The sequence below is a fragment of the Cervus canadensis genome, chromosome 22, assembly GCF_019320065.1.
Source record: "Cervus canadensis isolate Bull #8, Minnesota chromosome 22, ASM1932006v1, whole genome shotgun sequence".
NCBI lineage: Eukaryota > Metazoa > Chordata > Mammalia > Artiodactyla > Cervidae > Cervus > Cervus canadensis.
Window position 1 is genome coordinate 57,014,425 of NC_057407.1, and position 19,077 is coordinate 57,033,501.

General features: G+C 40.2%; 1 protein-coding gene across 9 annotated transcripts in view; it reads left to right on the forward strand.

Moving 5' to 3' along the window:
* Positions 1–19,077, forward strand: part of SLC4A7 (solute carrier family 4 member 7) — a 110,233-nt gene that overhangs the window by 75,088 nt on the left and 16,068 nt on the right. For all 9 annotated transcript variants that reach the window (XM_043443631.1, XM_043443633.1, XM_043443635.1 and 6 more), the window contains 9 exons: positions 137–270; positions 2,123–2,368; positions 4,121–4,226; positions 6,939–7,100; positions 7,743–7,856; positions 10,283–10,444; positions 10,588–10,839; positions 14,627–14,695; positions 16,028–16,201. In XM_043443631.1, coding sequence (XP_043299566.1) covers positions 137–270; positions 2,123–2,368; positions 4,121–4,226; positions 6,939–7,100; positions 7,743–7,856; positions 10,283–10,444; positions 10,588–10,839; positions 14,627–14,695; positions 16,028–16,201 — 1,419 coding nt within the window. The remainder of the gene's footprint in view (positions 1–136; positions 271–2,122; positions 2,369–4,120; positions 4,227–6,938; positions 7,101–7,742; positions 7,857–10,282; positions 10,445–10,587; positions 10,840–14,626; positions 14,696–16,027; positions 16,202–19,077) is intronic.

The following is a 19,077-nucleotide window of genomic DNA, read 5'->3' on the forward strand; positions in this document are numbered from 1 at the left end:
TAAAGTTGCGTTTACTATATTTTTTTAAACCACTTGATTAATGTTTTTATTTTTCAGATGTCTTACATGTACTACAGTAGGTTAGAGATGTGTTCATGATGTATTACTTTTATTCGTTTCTTCTTTCCTTAAACAGAGTGCAATAGAGTCTCTTTTTGGAGCATCATTAACTGGGATTGCCTACTCGTTGTTTGCTGGGCAACCTCTCACAATATTGGGGAGCACAGGTCCAGTTTTAGTGTTTGAAAAAATTTTATTTAAATTCTGCAGGTATGTAATAGCTATCCACTTTTCACATGTGTTTACGTAAGTGTATAGTTATATATTATTGTATTAAATTAAAAGTTCTTTGTGTATTTATTAATAGCTGAAAAAGAGGATCTGATCAGTATATATATATATATATATTTTTTTTTTTTTTTCTTTTTCAATGCTTTGGGGCCACTGTGTGGCAAACCCTCCTCTGGCTCCTGCTGTCACCCCAGTCCCCTTGAGTATAAAGTCCATGGATTTGAGTTCTGATAAGCATGTCACTTGAGGGACAGTAAAAATCCTTTGTGTTATGAGATTTCAGCCTAGTCAGGTGTTAAATCTGAATTAGGTACTGAACAGTATGCTGGTCTTGTTAGAAGTTTAGAAAGAGGTGAGTCTAGAAGGCTGGTGCTGGCTCTGCCAGGCAGTGGGCGGGGGTTGTTCACGCGCAGGGTCAGTGCAGGCCGCTGGGCGGTGGCCTCAGAACTTGACCCAGCAGTCCTGTCCCTTTAGTGAGAGCATTGCAGCTGGATGTTTAGCCTGAAACAACTTGGTGCTGTTACAGGTTTGACTCATCTAATTCCTCTTGTTCTGATTCTTTCTTCCCTGAACAAGCTGATTCTGATCTGGCATGATACACACATAAATTGAGAATGTAGTGGCCTGACCTGTTTTAGGCTCACTTGTTTGACACTGAGTTGGAAAATGAGTCACTGTGGGGTGATGCTGGTGGTGGCGGAGCCAGCAGTGGTAGGGGTGTGGCGGGGGCAGGGGTGTGGCGGCGGGGAGGGGGGTGACGGCGGGGCGGGGCAGGCAGGGTGTGACGGCGGGGCAGGGGCAGGGGTGTGTGAGGGGCAGGGTGTGACAGGGGCAGGGGTGTGACGGGTGGGCAGGGGTGTGACGGCGGGGCAGGGCAGGGGTGTGCGGCGGGGCGGGGGCAGGGGTGTGACGCGGGCAGGGGTGACAGCGGGGCAGGGGTTGGCGGGGGGCAGGGGTGTGGCGGCGGGCCAGGGGTGTGACGGCGGGCAGGGGTGTGACGGCGGGGCAGGGGCAGGGGTGTGACGGGGGGCAGGGGTGTGACGGGGGGCAAGGGTGTGACAGCGGGGCAGGGGTGTGACGGCGGGGCAGGGGCAGGGGTGTGACGGGGGGCAGGGGTGTGACGGGGGGCAAGGGTGTGACAGCGGGGCAGGGGTGTGACAGTGAGGCAGGGCAGGGGTGTGACGGGGCAGGGGCAGGGGTGTGACAGCGGGGCAGGGGTGTGACGGCGGGGCAGGGCAGGGGTGTGACGGGGGCGGGGGTGTGGCGGCGGGGCAGGGGTGTGGCCGCTGTGTCACCCTGAGCCCTGGGGCCAGAGAGCATCACACATCCAGGTGTCCTGGAGGCTGGTGTCTGTCGCCTAAGCCTCATAACTGATTTCTAAAGTGAGGTCTTTTTTTTTTTTTTTTTTACATTTTATTTTATTAGTTGTAGGCTAATTACTTCGCAACATTGCAGTGGGTTTTGTCATACATTGACATGAATCAGCCATGGAGTTACATGTATTCCCCATCCCGATCCCCCCTCCCACCTCCCGCCAGTGAGGTCTTTGTTTTTAAGTGTATATTGCCTGGTAGGTTTACACTGGAAAACTTTTGTATAAGTAAAATGTAACTGTTAAGTCTAACAACAAGCTAGTCTTCAGTTGAAGCAAAAGAAAGAAAAACACATAGAGCTTTCTCTAGTCATTATTTTGTTATTCTGTGATATGCTCTCTTTTAGAAATCTCATGTTTTTATACTGTTCTTACTGCTTATTGTGGAAATTTTAAGTACCAGTACTGTTTGGCGTGTATATGTTGATTGTGTCCACGTTTATTTTTCTTTCCAAACAGAGATTACCACCTTTCATATCTGTCTCTGAGAACCAGTATTGGTCTGTGGACCTCTTTCTTGTGCATTGTTTTGGTTGCAACAGATGCAAGCAGCCTGGTGTGCTACATCACGCGGTTCACCGAGGAGGCTTTTGCAGCTCTCATCTGCATCATATTCATCTACGAGGCTTTGGAGAAGCTCTTCCATTTAGGAGAAACATATGCATTTAATATGCACAATAATTTGGAGGAACTAACCAGCTACTCGTAAGTGTTTCTTAATATTAAAATGTATTTTTGCAGACGTTTAAGAGCAAAAGAAAACAGATTTTTTTTTTTTTTTTTTGCAACATGATGCTCGCTGTATATCAAGCTATAACTACCCAACTGGCAATACAGAGGTTGACTTGTTTGTTACAGGTGAGATCTTACCAAAGCACTCAGTGGACATACATGTGACTGAACAAATTCAGTCACTGTTATTTCTTGAAACAATTTGTCCAAGTGTGTATGTTTTTGGTTTCATGTTTAAATTGGTTTGGCAACTGCCCACCATATATTTAAATATTGTTCATGTTGTGCATTTTCATTAATTTTTGTGGATGTTATTTTAAAATATAATTTCAGTGTACTGTTGTATGCTGTTTAGCGGATTATTTTCTTTGTGATAAAGCTTGAAGTGAAAATATTTTAAGACTCAGAAATAAAATGGGGTTTGAGAAGTAATTATAATAGTTAAAAAGGGTTGGCAGACATTTAAACGTCACGAAGGTGATTAAAATGACACGTTCTGAGGTGGATGCCTGTATTTGCTGTCCTGCGCACAGCTGATGTGAGCTCGAGCCTGCATTTGGTGAACTTTCACGGAGGAACGTGGTGACCAAAACCCTTCCTCCTGGCCCCTCCCCGTGCCCCCGCGTCACACTGCTCCTCCCCGCTGCCCTCCACACTCCCGGCTTTGATGGACAGGGGACGGAGGAGCCTGCAGCTTCCTGTAAGATATTGACTTGCTTGAAAATATTAGCGACACTCTGATACCAAGTCTGTTTTGCATCACCTTTGTTCTCAAACTAGGTATTTTTTTACTTAATTCTCTGTCTTCTCTCGTTCCCTGTTACTCTGATCTTTAAGAAGCGTGAGCATGATTTTCACAGCTCGTGACAGCGGTTAGAGCAGTTTCTGGTGTGCAAATCCTTTGCTCAGCTGACATTTTGTGGCAGACACTGTGTTGAGTGTTGCTTAATATTCATGTCGTTGTGAGTCATGCGTGTCATAGCCCCTTTTGTGTATGAAGAACCCGAGGCTCTTTAAGGTTAGAACTTGACTTGGGTCAAATAGCTAGCAAATGACAGAGCCTCAGTGAATCCGAAGTCCAGCCTCCCACCTGTTCTCAAACAGCTCATGGTCCAGTTGAGAATATTTTTGTTTGTTCTTTTCATTTTTTTAAATCCACATTTAGAGATTTGTTTTCTCATGTGTGTGTTTCTGGCTTTTTCAGGCAGGTCAGATAGTTCTGGGTACGAACTGAATTCTGATTAGTTTAACTCTCCTAGTGCTGTCCTGAAAAATGGTGTTTTACCCATTACTGTAAGGATGACTCTTAAGATGCAGAAAGGAATTGCTAGAATTCCTGGAATTAACAAGAGCAGACATTGTACTGGTTCCCAGCGCCTGATGTGTGTGTGGACAGTGGGGCGGCGGCAGCTCCATGGAGGTTAAGTGATGAGATTGAATGGAGGCTGACCATGTTAAAGGTGGTGTCTTCCCAAATTTTTAAAGAAAATAGTTCTGCCCCAAGGGATGTGCCCAACTAGTTCCATTAAGTAAGCATTTTCTTTGTTTTATTTACGTAAGCCAAACTTCATTCCATTCCATTGTTTCTGAAATGTTTTCACTTGTTTTCCCTATGCGTTATAACATGGAATAAAGTTAAGAACTACTCCACTGTGTGACTGATTTAATACGATATAAACACGAAGTTCAGAATCCTTAAAACTGTATCCCATTCTGATTTCTCAGATGTGTGTGTGTTGAGCCTTCTAACCCTGGCAATGAAACTCTGAAGATGTGGGAGGAACACAATGTGACAGCCCGCGACATTCCCTGGGGGAACCTCACTGTGTCTGTGAGTATAAATGAAGCGAAGGCTGGTGCCAACAATTAACCTCGTTCTTGAGCTTTTTCTGAGTAAAACGAAGTGAAAGTCACTCAGCTGTGTCCGACTCTTTGCGACCCCATGGACTATACAGGCCAGAATACTGGAGTGGGTAGCCATTCTCTTCTCCAGGGGATCTTCCGAACCCAGGGATCGAACCCAGGTCTCCCACAGTGCAGGCGGAGTCTTTTTACCAGCCAAGCCACCAGGGAAGCCCAAGAATACCGGAGTGGGTAGCCTATCTGTTCTCCAGGGGCTTTTCCCGGCCCAGGAATTGAACTGAGGTCTCTTGCATTGCAGGTGGATTCTTTACCATCTGAGCTACATGGGAAGCCCCTTTCTGAGTAAACCTATGTTTTCTTCTTGATTGATGGATATCGTTTTCAGAATATAGTGTTGTGTTGTCTAACCAAATAGGAATTACCACATTTTTTTTATCATGTCCTGAAATGTAAAAGCTGAAAAAAACTGAAACTGAGATCAAGGGAAGAGAGGTCAAGAGGGACTGTATTTGGCTTCCAGGACACTGAAAAAAAAGTGAAAGTGTAGTCGCTCAATTGTATTGACTACTGTAGCCCTCCATGCCCCTCTGTCCATGGAATTCGCCAGGCAAGACACTGGAGTGGGTAGCCATTCCTTTCTCCAGGGGACCTTCCTGACCCAGGGATCGAACCTGGGTCTCCTCTATCGCAGGCAGATTCTTTAACATCTGAAGCACCAGGGAAGCCCTCCAAGATATTATTTATTAGAAAGTTATGAGTATGCTTTCGGGTTTCTAGATCCTCTTGGATCCATGCGCTCATCAGCCTGTGGTTGCTGGTTGCAGGTCCCAAAGTTAACAGTTCAGCAGCTGGGACCCGCCTGTCCTGCCTTCTGTTGTTCAGCCTCTCTGGGACCCGCCTGTTCTGATCAGGGGTGCTCAGACTGAACCTGTTTACCTGGTGGAGACTAGTCTGACTTGAGCACTGAGAGAAAGAAAAGGAAAAAAAGAGTAGAAATGTGTAATGAGCACCTGCTGGGTACTGAAGACTGTTACACACATATTTTTGTATTTTGTTGGGAATTATTGTCCTAGCTCTAGAGTAGCTGTTTTGGTCACTTCCCAGGTTGGGATTTAGAAATAAAGGTGTCCAGTGACGCTAGCAGTATCAGTGAAAACCCACCATCCCCTGAGCTGCTCTGGTGCTTTTTATATCACGTAAGCATTTGTAGGTCATCCCTTTCTCTCTTGGGGTGATAGTTAGCTCCTGAATATAGAGTTGGAGGGATTTCATCTGCAGTGTTATCCCACTGATCACTTACATCTGTGCTGTGCAGTGCAGTAGTCACGGGCCACATGTGTCTGTATTTAACTGCACACTAAATAAAATTAAAAGTTGCGTTTCTTGGCTGCACTAGACGTGCTCATGTCATGTGACTGACTGCTGGCCAACTGTTTGGGCAGTATAGATTTATGACACCTTATCAACACGGATGGTTCTGGGACAGTGTGGAGACAAAACACTGTGTCCGTAAGTCACCAGCCTAGAATAGTACTGTACTGCTATATATTGAAAAAGTAACTGCTGTTCTGAAAGAAGTAGAGTTAATAGAGGTGTTCAAATGAAAGTGATTTGTTAAAAAAAAAAAAAAAAATGAAAAACTCTTCATGTTGAATAGGATGTCCTAATGTTTCAGATTGCTTATATGTATGGTCTGTTCAGTGTGTTTTTTTGATCCCTAATGTTAAGTTAGGGCCATGTTAAGTTTCTTTGTATAGCTGTAGCTTTTATTTCTATGATCCGTGTTGTAAACTGTAGGATTACTAATGTTAGCACATAGAAATTGAGAATAATGGATTCTCAATTTGGCTGTTGAGAATCCATTATTAATGGATTCTCCTTTGGCTGTTTTTCTTTGAGTAAACCTGATTTATGCTTTGAAAATGAATCTCATTAGAATATAAGTAAGGAGAAAAGGACTCCAGTTGTTTTTGTTAATTTCTGGTTGTCTTTCAGTTATTCTTTTCCCTCAAAAGGAAAATCAAGTCAATATGTTTCTATAATTGTGCTATATTATTGATTACATTATTGATTTTATTAAAGGAAATATTTCGGTGGTTCACTTTACTGTTTTAATCTCACCTTTAGAAAAGTCAGAAAAAAAGTCAAAAAAGCCAAACACAGTTTTTACTATGTTGAATTTAGTACTATAGTTGAGTTGAATTTAGTACTATAGCCATCTCTTATTCAGCATTGTAAAGGCAGAGTAGTAATTTTCTGACTTTTGATTTTATTTTAAGCAACTTGTTCAAAAGTAATGGAAAGATAGTAAAATTGTTGACCAAAGAGGCAAACAAAATATCTGGGAATTAATACTCAATATATAAACCTTTCACTAAAGGAAATAAAGAGTTTAAGGAAGGGAGTGTATGATGTACTAACTTGACAAGATACATTATTTCCTTTCAGTGATTTCTAAGATGCACAGATTTGTCAAACCATTACCTCTCTGAACTCAAGATGTGTTTTAAAACTGATTGTGTTTTAACGTTGTCTTGATGTGTTTTTCTAAGTGAAACAGAATAATGGCGTGTCTTTTGATAAGTAGCATCTTAGAGTCAGAGAAGTTCCTCATTAATTTATTGGATATCTGAGAATCCCCTTTACCCCTTCCTTTTCTGTTTTTCACCCCTTTTTTCAGGAATGTAAAATCTACCATGGTACATTTGTAGGATCAGCTTGTAGTCTCCATGGACCTTATATTCCAGATGTGCTCTTTTGGTCTGTCATCTTATTTTTCACAACATTTTTTCTGTCTTCATTCCTCAAGCAATTTAAGACCAAGCGCTATTTTCCTACCAAGGTAATTGGGGTTTAATTTTGGAGTTCTTGTAATTCTCATGTTTTTAAACAGTAAGATATTGTTTGAGGTTAGTAGTTTTATGTCAAGCAGCTATAAGGAAGTTATTCCTAGTGAAAAGTGTAGAGAACAGACATGTGGACGGAGGGCGGAAGAGGAAGGTGGGACGAACTGAGAGCAGCATTGACATACCCACTATCATATGTAAAGCAGAGAGCTAGTGAGAAGCCCCAGTGTACCCCAGGGAGCTAGGCTCAGAGCTCTGTGATGGCCTGGAGGGGCTGGGTGGGCAGGAGGTGCAAGGGGGGTGGCATATGTTATACATGTAGTTACTTCATTTCATTGTACAGCAAAAACTAACATTGTAAAGCAATCATATTCGAATAAAGTTTTAAAGGTGTGTATTTCCTATCTGAGCTAACAATAGAAAGACAATGGCATCAAGGGGCATGATAGGTTAGTTGTGAAATGTGTTTCTTATCTTTTGTAAAAAATATTAGTTATAAATGTGTTTCACTGATGCATCATCACTAATTAAAAAACTCATTCACACTTTCTAGTGGCACATTTAGTCTGTAAAAGATATGCATTATTTAGAAAGGACAGTATTTCTGTGTCTATACTAACGTAACCCCTTTAACATAGGTGCGCTCGACAATCAGTGACTTTGCTGTATTTCTCACCATAGTAATAATGGTTGTAATTGACTACCTTGTAGGAGTTCCATCTCCTAAACTTCATGTTCCTGAAAAATTCGAGGTAAGGATTAAAACACTTGGCTGTTTGTTACTGGGAAATACCAAACTACTTTAAAGTAAGATACTGCCTGCTAGTTAGTAATTTTTAAAATATGCACATTCTCTGTGAAGAGCTAATGCTTTGAAAGGAAAGATTATGTATACCTCTCACAGATATAAACAATGACAAGATGAACAGAGACAAGTGAACATATTTAGGAAATAAACAAGAAGGTATCAAATCTAGTCCCTCACAGAGAGTAAGTAGAAATATTCACAGTGAGGAGATCAGAGTCATTTAAAATTTTTGACCATGATACACTCTCCAGGTGAAAGAAACATTCTTTATTCCTTTGTGAAGAAGTAACTCAAACTTGAATTTATAAGAGTAGCAAGGTGATCCTAATTAAAATTTCTAGAAGAGTGATTGATATATCTGACAGTAATTGGAAAGTGTCTTGTAACATTTTTCATCAGAATCAAGAAAGAACTTTTTTTTTCCACAAGAAAAGTGATGCTTAGTCTGAGGAACCACAAACTTTTTGGTTTCATTAAAACTACAGATCTTTTGTATTGTTGTTCAGTCACTCACTCATATCTGCCCCTTTGCCAACCCCGTGGCCTGCATAATGCAACATCTGATAATTATTTTCCCTTCTAAGTTGGAGATGGTAGCTTTTGAATAGTTTCTGGAAATTTTTAATAATCAGGTATTTGTGTCACTGCCTGTATTTACATTTAACAAATTATATGACTTTGAGAAGCAGAAAATTTAAAGGGGATTAGAAATAAGGAATATAATGAAAATAAATTTAGTCTGTTTTTTCTCTGACAGGGATTAAAAAATAGAATCATTTTTAAAACCTGTGTCCTCCAAAGTAGAGTACGTCATGGAAAATGATCCTCAAATTATATGGATCTACTCTTTTATCTAAAAATAAGAAACATTAAGCTTTATAATATTTATGATATGAATTTCACCATGAAGATAATTGTTAGTAATGTAATGCATAAATAAATATAGAATCATTTGGGTAAATAAATGTCTTTTTCCTGCTAAGAGTATATAACTTAAAAAGTTTGGAGACTTTTGTTTAAAAGCATAGATATTGAGCCACTAAAGCTTTTAAGCCATTAGAGATGACTATATCTGAGTCATTCTATGTTTACCAAGTCTTACAAATTGACAAAACTGTAAATTATATTAATGTAATTTCCTGTAATCCTGGTCCCATTTCCTTATTCTGGTTCCAAATATATCTTTGTTACTCATTTGTCTAGCTTTGAAGTAGCAAACTGATTTCAATGGTTACTAAATACACTTGGGGAAATAAACAGTTAAGAATATATGCATTATATAGATAAAACATTTTTATCCACGTGCAGTACTGAATGTGAGGCATTATCATGTGTATCTGTGTGGGGAAATGATAATATTTAAATTTGAAAGTAGCTAATTTCCCTTTTATATTGACAAAAAAATAGGCTTAATATAAAGGCTAAGTAATAGGAACATGCTTAAATTTCAGTATATCCAATACCCTCCAAGAATGCTAGAGTCTTAGGAGCTTTAAAAATGTTTCATTTAAAGCAGATTATGTTACAGCATTGAAATATATTAGTATCTGATGAAGTGTCAGGTTTGTGTCAGTCCCTGCTTTGGAAGAATAGTAGGCCAAGGCCCAGTGCGGCCTGAGTACTGACGCTGTCACGATGGCTAGTCTATAGGGTCTACAAGGCGGTTTATTGATAGTTTTCAGAGTTGACCTAGTCGGTAGTCTGACTTCACTTTATATGGAGTGGATAGGCGTGTGTTGAAATGAAACTCTGCTTCGCTTACCTATCACTGCATAACAAATCTCCTAAAACATCATATCCTGAAACAACAGTTCTTTTTTGTTCATAAATCTGTGACGTTGGCCCTAGGCTGAGGTGGGGGTGGTCTGGTCCGCTGGTGTGGGATCTTTGGGTGCCTGCCGTCTTTACTACCTTGGTGGGGGCATGTCTGGGAGCTCAGCGCAGAGGCTGAATGAAGGGACTGGTAGTTGCCTCCTACCCCTGTCTCATCGTACTGTGTCTCATCTCAAGAAAGCTTATCCAGGCTTACTCAGAGCTTAACCCCGGGGCTCCAGGAGGCCAGAAGAGCAGCAGCAAGGTCCTTCCAGGCCAAGACACAGGAATCACAGGGTCGCCGTGGCCTTGTTCCCAGGTCCAAGGGGAGGACGTAGATGCTACCTCCGGATGGAGAGAGTGGCTCAGTCACGTGCACAGAGACCTGCTTCGGGGACAAGAAAATCCCCACGAGCGTCTCTGCAGATAATTCACAACAGGTTCCAGGGTTCAGTCCAGTTCTTTCCAACCCCTTGGCATTTCTTGGGGGTAGACACAGTCTGTACTGTTAGAAGGAAACTTTTCTTTCTTCCTTTGAATTTTTCAATGTTTTAACAGCCTACTGATAAAAATAGGGGCTGGATCATAAGCCCGCTGGGAGAGAACCCTTGGTGGACCTTGTTAATCGCGGCCATTCCAGCTCTGCTATGCACCATTCTCATCTTCATGGATCAGCAGATCACGGCGGTGATCATCAACAGAAAAGAGCACAAGTTGAAGGTAATTTTCAGAGTGTGTCCGAGAGTTTTCTTTGAGTTGGAGCTGGTGAACATTAGCTTCTTCTCTCTTTATGAGTAGCGCAGAATTGGAACCTGAGAGAGCAGTATATGCTGACAGATCTCCGTGTTGGCTTCCCTTTTCAGAAAGGAGCTGGCTACCACCTTGACCTGCTTGTGGTTGGTGTCATGCTGGGAGTGTGCTCTGTCATGGGACTTCCATGGTTTGTGGCTGCAACGGTGTTGTCAATAAGTCATGTCAACAGCCTAAAAGTGGAATCTGAATGCTCTGCTCCTGGGGAGCAACCCAAGTTTTTGGGCATTCGTGAACAGCGGGTGACAGGGCTAATGATTTTTATTCTAATGGGCCTGTCTGTGTTCATGACTTCAGTACTAAAGGTAAAATCTCTTTGTTACAATGTCTTAAAAATCTTTTTTTTGGTCATAAAATTTATACTTGGTGGTATGAAAATGAAACATTAAAATATCTAAAATAGTTTCATTTCCTAGAGTTTACTTGGAAAATAAATATTTTGGAATGGTGGTTGCTATGGTAGGTATCAGGGTTAGATTGTATCCTTTTGAAAAATAATGTGAAAGGGTACTATTAAAGACTGCAGAGTTTTGGAAGAAGTTTATCTGTGGCTTAGTTACGATCTAAAAGAAGAATATACCTAGAGAATTTTATAAGTATATTAGAGGAAGTAATATTGAAAGGTAGATGAAACAGTAATTTAAGTGAAATGTGAAAAGTAATACTGCTATTAATTGAATGAATACATTCTTCCTGATGATCTAAATGAGATATAAGTAGTAGCCCTCATATCTTTTAGTCACATCTGAGGTTTACTATACATATTCTACTGAATCTGGTAATTTAACAAGAAACAGTCATAGCAAACCTAGCTAAGTATCTAATCTGGTATTTTCTGTTAATCATGAAAGAGCTCACTTCCATTGTTTTTTTGTTTGTAAACTATAAAATACAAATGTGGAGCATTGTATGCATGTGTGTTACGTGGTAACTAAAAAAGTTGTTGTTAGTACTAGAACTCTGTGGCCTCCTTTTGTGCAGCCAACTAATTGGCCAAATATTTGTTGAGTACTTTCTGTACTGTTAGTTACTGAGGGAACGACAACAAACAGGACAGTGTCTGCTCGGAAGACTGGCAGTCTGGTTGGTGAAACAGATAGACAGATGGGCAGTTGCTTCCTGGTGGTGAGTGTCGTGTTAGAGCCGGAGGCTGGAGAAACATGCGGTGCCGTCCTGTGTGGACGCTGCCCCCTACTGGCCAGGGTTGCCCTTTACACGGGTTTTCAGTAGTTTCAAACATTTTAAAGTATTAACTGCGTATTATAGGCAGAAAAATTCAAGTAGAATATCAAGAAAGCTCTCAAAGGAAAAGCTTGTTTTCTCTCACTTTCCAAAAGCAACTTTCTAGAAGTAAACTTTTTACTCCTTTGTTTTTTAAGATACTTTGTTAGTCAGTGCCATTACATTTCTGCATACTTTTATAATGTTATTTCTAAGTTTATTATCTTTAGTGAAATAGAGTAGTGATTCTCGCTGCCTGAGACAGTGACTCTTAAAGGCTCGCCCAAGGACCTCTGTGTGGGGCCTGCAGGAGCCCCGCTCGCCCAGGTGTGCGCCTCTGCGAGGCGGGGTTGTCCTCACGGCCTTTGGGCAGAACCGCGTAAGCGGTACGCCGAGCTAGATAGAGGCGGGAGAGAGGGGTCTTCTGTTAGCCGCCCCCTGAAGAGATTTACAGGGACACACAGCAATGCTGCTCTTCTCACTTAATCTTACGTTCTTTGGAAATTACAGCTTTCCAGTAAAAGTATGCTGTTTATATTACCTTGTAAGGCGTTTATTATTTTGAAATGAATTAAGAATAGCTATTTAAAATTTTTCTTTTCATTTCTAATGTGGGTGAGTATCTATTTCCCATACACCTACCTGCTTATCTATTTGTATATCTCTCTAAGTATAGAATCCACATAAGCAAAAATATTTGGGAGGAGGGTCCTCCGTACTTGTTAGGAGTGAAAAGGGGTCTTTAGACCAAAAAGCTTGAGAGTCTCTGTCCTGAGGTTATATCTTTCATGAGGATTTACCCCCCACATTCCCTTCTCCCTTTCATCACTTGTTTTTTGGTTGGCTACATTTTATTATTGTAAAGGTTACCCACATTTACACTCTCTTTGCTTCTTTGGTAAGTTAAATTATAGAAATGTAATTTCTATACATTCTATACACGTCCCCTCTGGGGACGTGTAATCAGTATTATGATGATATAAAAATACTCGCCGAGGACTAAGCGTGAGATCAGGCTGTGTGGAGGCAGAAACACACCTCATTTCCCAAGCTCCTACTGTTTTAGAATAATAGCCCGATAAATTTTCTTAATATCTGTTAACTTCTCTTTTTAAAAAAGTACATGTACGTGTTCCACTTTTTCTTGTATTGCTAAATGAATTTTTTTATATTGCTAAAAGGATTCCTTGAGTAGTTTTTGCATGTATGGTACCATAATTAGTGAACTTTCAGAGTTCTCGCATGGTGCAAATTACTCTCACATTTGTTTAATAGATGGGTATTCATTTCAAGGTTCAAATGTATTTTTCTTTGAGTCTTAAAGTTGTTGTTGATCAAAGATCAGTGGTTCTGATAAGAGATGTGATATCTATTTGGTGTTTGTATCTTTACAAGCATTTTTTTTTTCCATTCTCGAAGCTACCAAAATGTCCTTTTTGCTCATGGTGTTTTGCGATTTCACCATCATACTTAGGTAGATAGATAGGTACTTTTTAATTTACCCTGCTTGCCTCGCTGTGCATCCTTTTACTCTGGAAACTTGAGCCTTGACTGTGGGAATATTCTTCAGCTGTTTATTTCCTCTTCTGTTTTCTCTTAGATGTTTCTTCACTTTCAAGTAGACAGATGTTAGATCTCCTGGATACATTGTTACATTCCTCTTCTCTACTCTCACTGTTAAAGTTTCCCCTATTTTCCTTATCATTTTAATGATCTCTCTAGTTTTGTCAAAATCAGTATTCTAAAATTCTTTTAAATTATTTTGATAATTATATCTTTAATTTTTTTCATTCTGGTTATTCATTTTTTCCTAGCGTTCTACAGTTGCTTTATGGATTAGATATTTTCTTGGGATTCCCTGAGGGTACTGATGAAGCTTTTGACGTGTTTTCTTCTCTTCCGCTGTCCTTAGTTAAGCACGTACAAGGTTGTTTAGTAGGGAGTGAGTGTGATTCTCTGCTGGCCGGCGGTTAGGTCTCCTTTCCTCAGAGGTCTCTCCCTGGGTGAGTGTCAGTGTGGTGTTTGCGTCAGTTTTGCGTCCTTCCTGGGGAAGACCTGGGCATGGGCTCCTAGGCAGTTTGGGATCCCACTTCCTGCTGAAGTAATGAGAACATTCGTTTGGGGAGTGGTGTTTATTTATTATACACTTTCAGTAAATGGTGCTGCTTATCAGTCACTGTAGGGGTAGGACAGTGATAATCACGGCTAACACTTTCTGAGTGGTTTAATATGTACCTTGTGCTTTTCTGAGTATTCTATGAGTTTGAAGTTTTTTAACCTTCAAGACAATCTGATGCAGAAGCTGAAACAAAGAGAGGTTAAGTCTCAGTAAGAGGTTAAAAGGGCTTTTAAGCCAAATAGTCTGATTGTGGTGCCTGTACTCTTAACCATGGAACATAGTCCCTTCTTAGAAGAGAGCATGTAGAAGACGATTCTTCAAGAAGGTTATTGTATACTAGCGCTTTTCTTGTTTATAGAAAAGTTCAGTGTCATCGCTGAAGTGGATGTGATCACCATTATCACAAGTGTCATCACTGACTGAGTGTGAAGCTCAGTCATGTGTGACTCTTTGTGACCCCATGGACTGTAGTCCTCCAGGCTCCTCTGTCCATGGGATTCTCCAGGCAAGAAGACTGGAGTGGGTTACCATTTCGTCCTCCCGGGGATCTTCCTGACCCAGGGATTGAACGCCCATCTCCTGTGTCTCTTGCAGTGCAGGCAGATTCTTTACCAGTGAGCCATCGGGAACCCCCTGTCATCACTGAAAGATCTTTTAAGTCTATCTCATAGGAACTCACAGTGTTTTTATGTATCTTTGATGTGAAATTGCTTTAGTTGCATGAGTTCTAATTGTGGTCATTTTACTTCCAGTTCATTCCAATGCCTGTTCTTTATGGCGTTTTCCTTTATATGGGAGTTTCCTCATTAAAAGGAATCCAGGCAAGTCGTAAGCATTTAATGATTTTGTAGAAAAGCTTAAAACATTTTACATTTGCAAAGATTGTTTTTGTGATGTATTCTCAGCTCTGATATTTTGGGCACAGATTAACTATTGGCTTCAAATCCACATTTTCTAAATAATTATTGTTGTACATTTTTTCCCCTGAAAGTGACATCATGACCTGTGTCCTTACATGTTTTAATTGAAGCTAATGAAAAGTAACTATCAGTGAAGGCTAATATAGTAAGAAGGGGGGATTAAAAGGATTGGAATGGGGAAAAAAGGGGTATCCCTGGCATCTTGGAACAGCAGTTTCAGTTGCTAAAAAGGAAATGCAGATATTAGTTTTCTATAACCATGGCAACACCTGCCATTTGTGTGGGGCAGTACAGTTCATGGAGCCTAGTACTAGGCGATTTTCTGTTATCCTCAAAACAACCTTGGGAAGCAGGAAAGGAAGAAGTGCTGATTTTGTAAATTGTGGAGCAGAAATAGCCTCACTGAAGCTTTCTGACTGAGCAGCGGGGCGCAGGTTAGACGCCAGCCTCTTCCCCGCCCCGTGCTGTCTCACTGCGGCGTTCCGTGGGCAGGCTGGGAGAGCGCGCTGGGATCTGTGAGGATCCGGCCCTCGTGTAGGACGTGCAGCTGCCCAGGCGGCGCTGGCACTGCTCCCGGCCGCAGACGGCGTGTGGTCCCAGCTGCCGGCTCCGGGGCACCGGGCGTCTCAGACGCAGCAGCCTGACTTGCTCATACAGTCCAGGGTCTGCCTTCCTGTGGTCAAGAGCCGATCTCATTAACTCACTTAATTGTTTTGCAACAGTTTTGTGAGGTGTATAGGGCTGCTCTTATTCCCAGTTTATAAATGAGGAAGTTAAAGCTCAAAGAGACCCAGGAAACAGCTCATGGTTTCTGTTTCATTTGGTGAAAACTTGGTGATTGTTACCTCAGGTTATTTTCATAAAAATTGGGCATATTAGATCTAGAAAGAACTTTAGGAGATTGTTACTATTATTTTACATATTAGAAAAAGAAGTCAAAGAGATTAGATGAGTTGTGTGTTTTTCCATAGATAAATTTGTGGAACTAGTTTAATTCCCCAATTTAAAACATGTTGACTTGAGTTTCTGATTCATGAATCACATTCGTTCAAGTGGTTGCCTTGATTTTTTTCTCTTGGATGAAGATGTTGTCAACTGAAACACTCCTGTGTTATCGGGACATATTAGCACCAGGGAAGTTACCCTGAAGTAGATAGAGTTTCTTTTCCTAAGTAGCAGAAATGCCATTTTTGTAAAAACATTCTCCTGTTCTGTTTTCCACCTGATACCCAGTTCTTTGACCGTATTAAGCTGTTTGGCATGCCGGCCAAGCACCAGCCCGACCTGATCTACCTGCGTTACGTGCCGCTCTGGAAGGTGCACGTCTTCACCGTCGTCCAGCTCACCTGCCTGGTCCTCCTGTGGGTGATAAAAGCCTCCGCTGCTGCAGTCGTTTTCCCCATGATGGTGAGTCTTTTTTTCAGACTTTATTACTAATTATTAATATAACGTCTTTGTGTGTTGATAGCAGTTGTCTTATTAACATTTATAATTAACTTTGAGCAAAGGATTTCAAGAACCTCAGATGTTTTGAAATGTGAGTTAGCCCTTTCTGGCTAAGAAACCCATCGTTTTCAAAATTGAATTTTGCTTGTCATTTTCTAATTCTGTTTTTATTTTTAGTCCTAGGGTATAGAACAATGTGTTGTATTTTTAAACAACTTCAGAGTTTAGGACGTTTATGAAACAAATATTAGCCTGACCTAAAAGCAGAGCAACCAGAACACGTGTCTTTAATAGGCTATTTCAATACATCTTTTTTAGAAATCGATAGATCCAGAAGTTAAAAAGTGATACAGATTAGAGATGATGTTAGTAAGAATCAATATAATTCATTAAATTATCACGTTACAAAATTGCACTTTGCAAATAGAGACTATCCATCCTTTTGCAAAGATTATGTAAAAGTTGGTTTATATACTTGGCCACAGAGAAAATCTTTGAAAATTATACAGGTAATATTCCTTGATTGCAAATAAATTACAAATGAATATTAAAAAGCCACTAAAAAATATTCAGTATTTAGAGACTAAATTCTGAACTAAGCCCGGGGTGGAAAACTGAGTTTTAAAAAAAACAAAACCCATTGAGGAGATATTGAAATAAACAACCCTTTTTATCTATGAGATAGAGCTAAAGTTATACATGTAGGAAAATGTACAGCCTTCATTGCCCTTATTTTTCAAGAAGACTTAAATGCAACTAAGTTTTTGTTTGTAAAGATCAATAATGGATAACTCATTTCCAATAAGTAAAATATACAAGATTAAGAAGGAGAAAAAATACATAACCACAGCTGTGGTTTGAGGGGTTTTAAGACAATAGTACACGAGTCTATACCAATATATGAACATCTAGAGTAGAAGTCAATAAACTTTTATGTAAAGGGTCAGCTTTGAAGGCCACTAGACTATTATATAGACACTTACATAACAAGAGAGAAATTTCCACAGTTTTTACTAATAAAATTCAAAATGTAGTTGTACAGCTTTTTTTAAATGAAAGACTGCCAATGAGAAGAAGGGAGTTTTTCATTTGGGACAGTATATCACTTCATTGGAGTTAGTTAAAAGTTACTGTTCCTCTCATCAGATTAGATCTAAATGCTCATCTGTAAAAGCTATTCTTAGCTCGTAAGCCATACAAACAGGCGGTGGAATGGATTTATCCCGAGGGCTTGTGGTTTGCCTACCCCTGACATAGAGGGAGAAGCCCACTGTTACTAGTGTTAACGGTACGAACTGAAAGTTCTGACTGTGATATAAGATAAGAGTAATATAATATTTGGCACAATGACACAATAGTATTATTTGTATACGTATTAACCCAAATGACTCAAAAAAGACTAAAATCTCTTAATAGAATTAGTAAGAATTTTGTTAAGGTAGCTGTATACAAGAAAACATGATAACCAGTATACAGGCTCTATCTTAGTAATAATGCTAAAAATTGAGATGAAAAAAACTGTACTCATGATGTTGACCAAAAACTATAAAATAGTTAATAAATTGAAAAGGAGATACTTATTTAAACAGAAAAAGAGTATAGTAATATTTGTATTAGTTTCTTAGAGCCGGAAGTATCACAGACTCATGGGCTTAAAGCAGCAGATCTGTCTCACAGTCCTGGAGGCCAGAAGGCAGAAACCGAGGCCTGGCCAGGGCCCTGCTGCCCCGACGCCTGCAGGGGGCTCCCCCCTGCCTCTCCTGGCCTCTGCGGACAGCCTTTGGCGCCCCTTGGCCTGCAGTTGCCTCACTCTGGTCTGCCCCTTTGGTGGCTTGTGCTGGGTGGTCACTGTGTCGGCACATGACCAGTTGAGCGCAGCGCTAGCGTGCTGCACAAGGAACCCTTTCTCTCCACTGTGACCTCTTCTTCATTAATTACACCTGCAGCCACCCTGTTTCTAAAGAAAATCTCATTATGAGGTGCTAGGGGCTGGTACTTACATGTTTTCCAGAGGGACACAAGTCAACCCTTAACAATATTGCAGGACATAAAATTAAGACCTGAACAGATAGAAACATACACCGTATTCTTTGTTTTGGGTACTTTATTAGTATTATTAAAATATCACTTCCAAGTATGAAGTTTACTAATTTTATTTGCATGTATATTTGTGTGTTTGGGGCAGAAGGGTGGTATCAGTGAGAACTGGGTAATTTTAAAGTTCATAGAGAAAAATAGATGCCAGAGCTACAACGTGGATGGTGGAAATACTCTGTGTCCTACTGGAATGTGGGTTACAAGAGTATATGTATTTTTCAGAAGCATCAAACTCTATATATGATATTTTTAGATATGTAAATTATATATTAAAGGAAAATATAGTTGTAATAAATATCAAAGAATAACAAAACAAAGATCATTATAGTTCAGAATTCCTGGTTGGGTCGGGGGTTGAAAGACTTGACTCTGTGCTAATGCCATAGTGTTTTGATAACTGAATATTTATAAGTTGTCATCAAGTCAGCATGGCTAACACAGTAGGAAATCTCATAAGAATTGACAAATAGATCTGAAAACAGGACTAATGACTTCAGAAATTTGTCAGAATATATGAGAATTTACCACCTGAATAACATAAGTGGATTATTTCATTAAAGGCAGTAAATTCACTTAAATGGAAAAATAATAAAAGATTAGACTAAAAAGTTAGACTATTTTACTAGGAGCTAAATAAAGTTGCTGAGTGAGTGAATGAAATTTGCTCAGTCATGTCCAACTCTTCAACCCCATGGACTATACAGTCCTTGGAATTCTCCAGGCCAGAATACTAGAGTGGG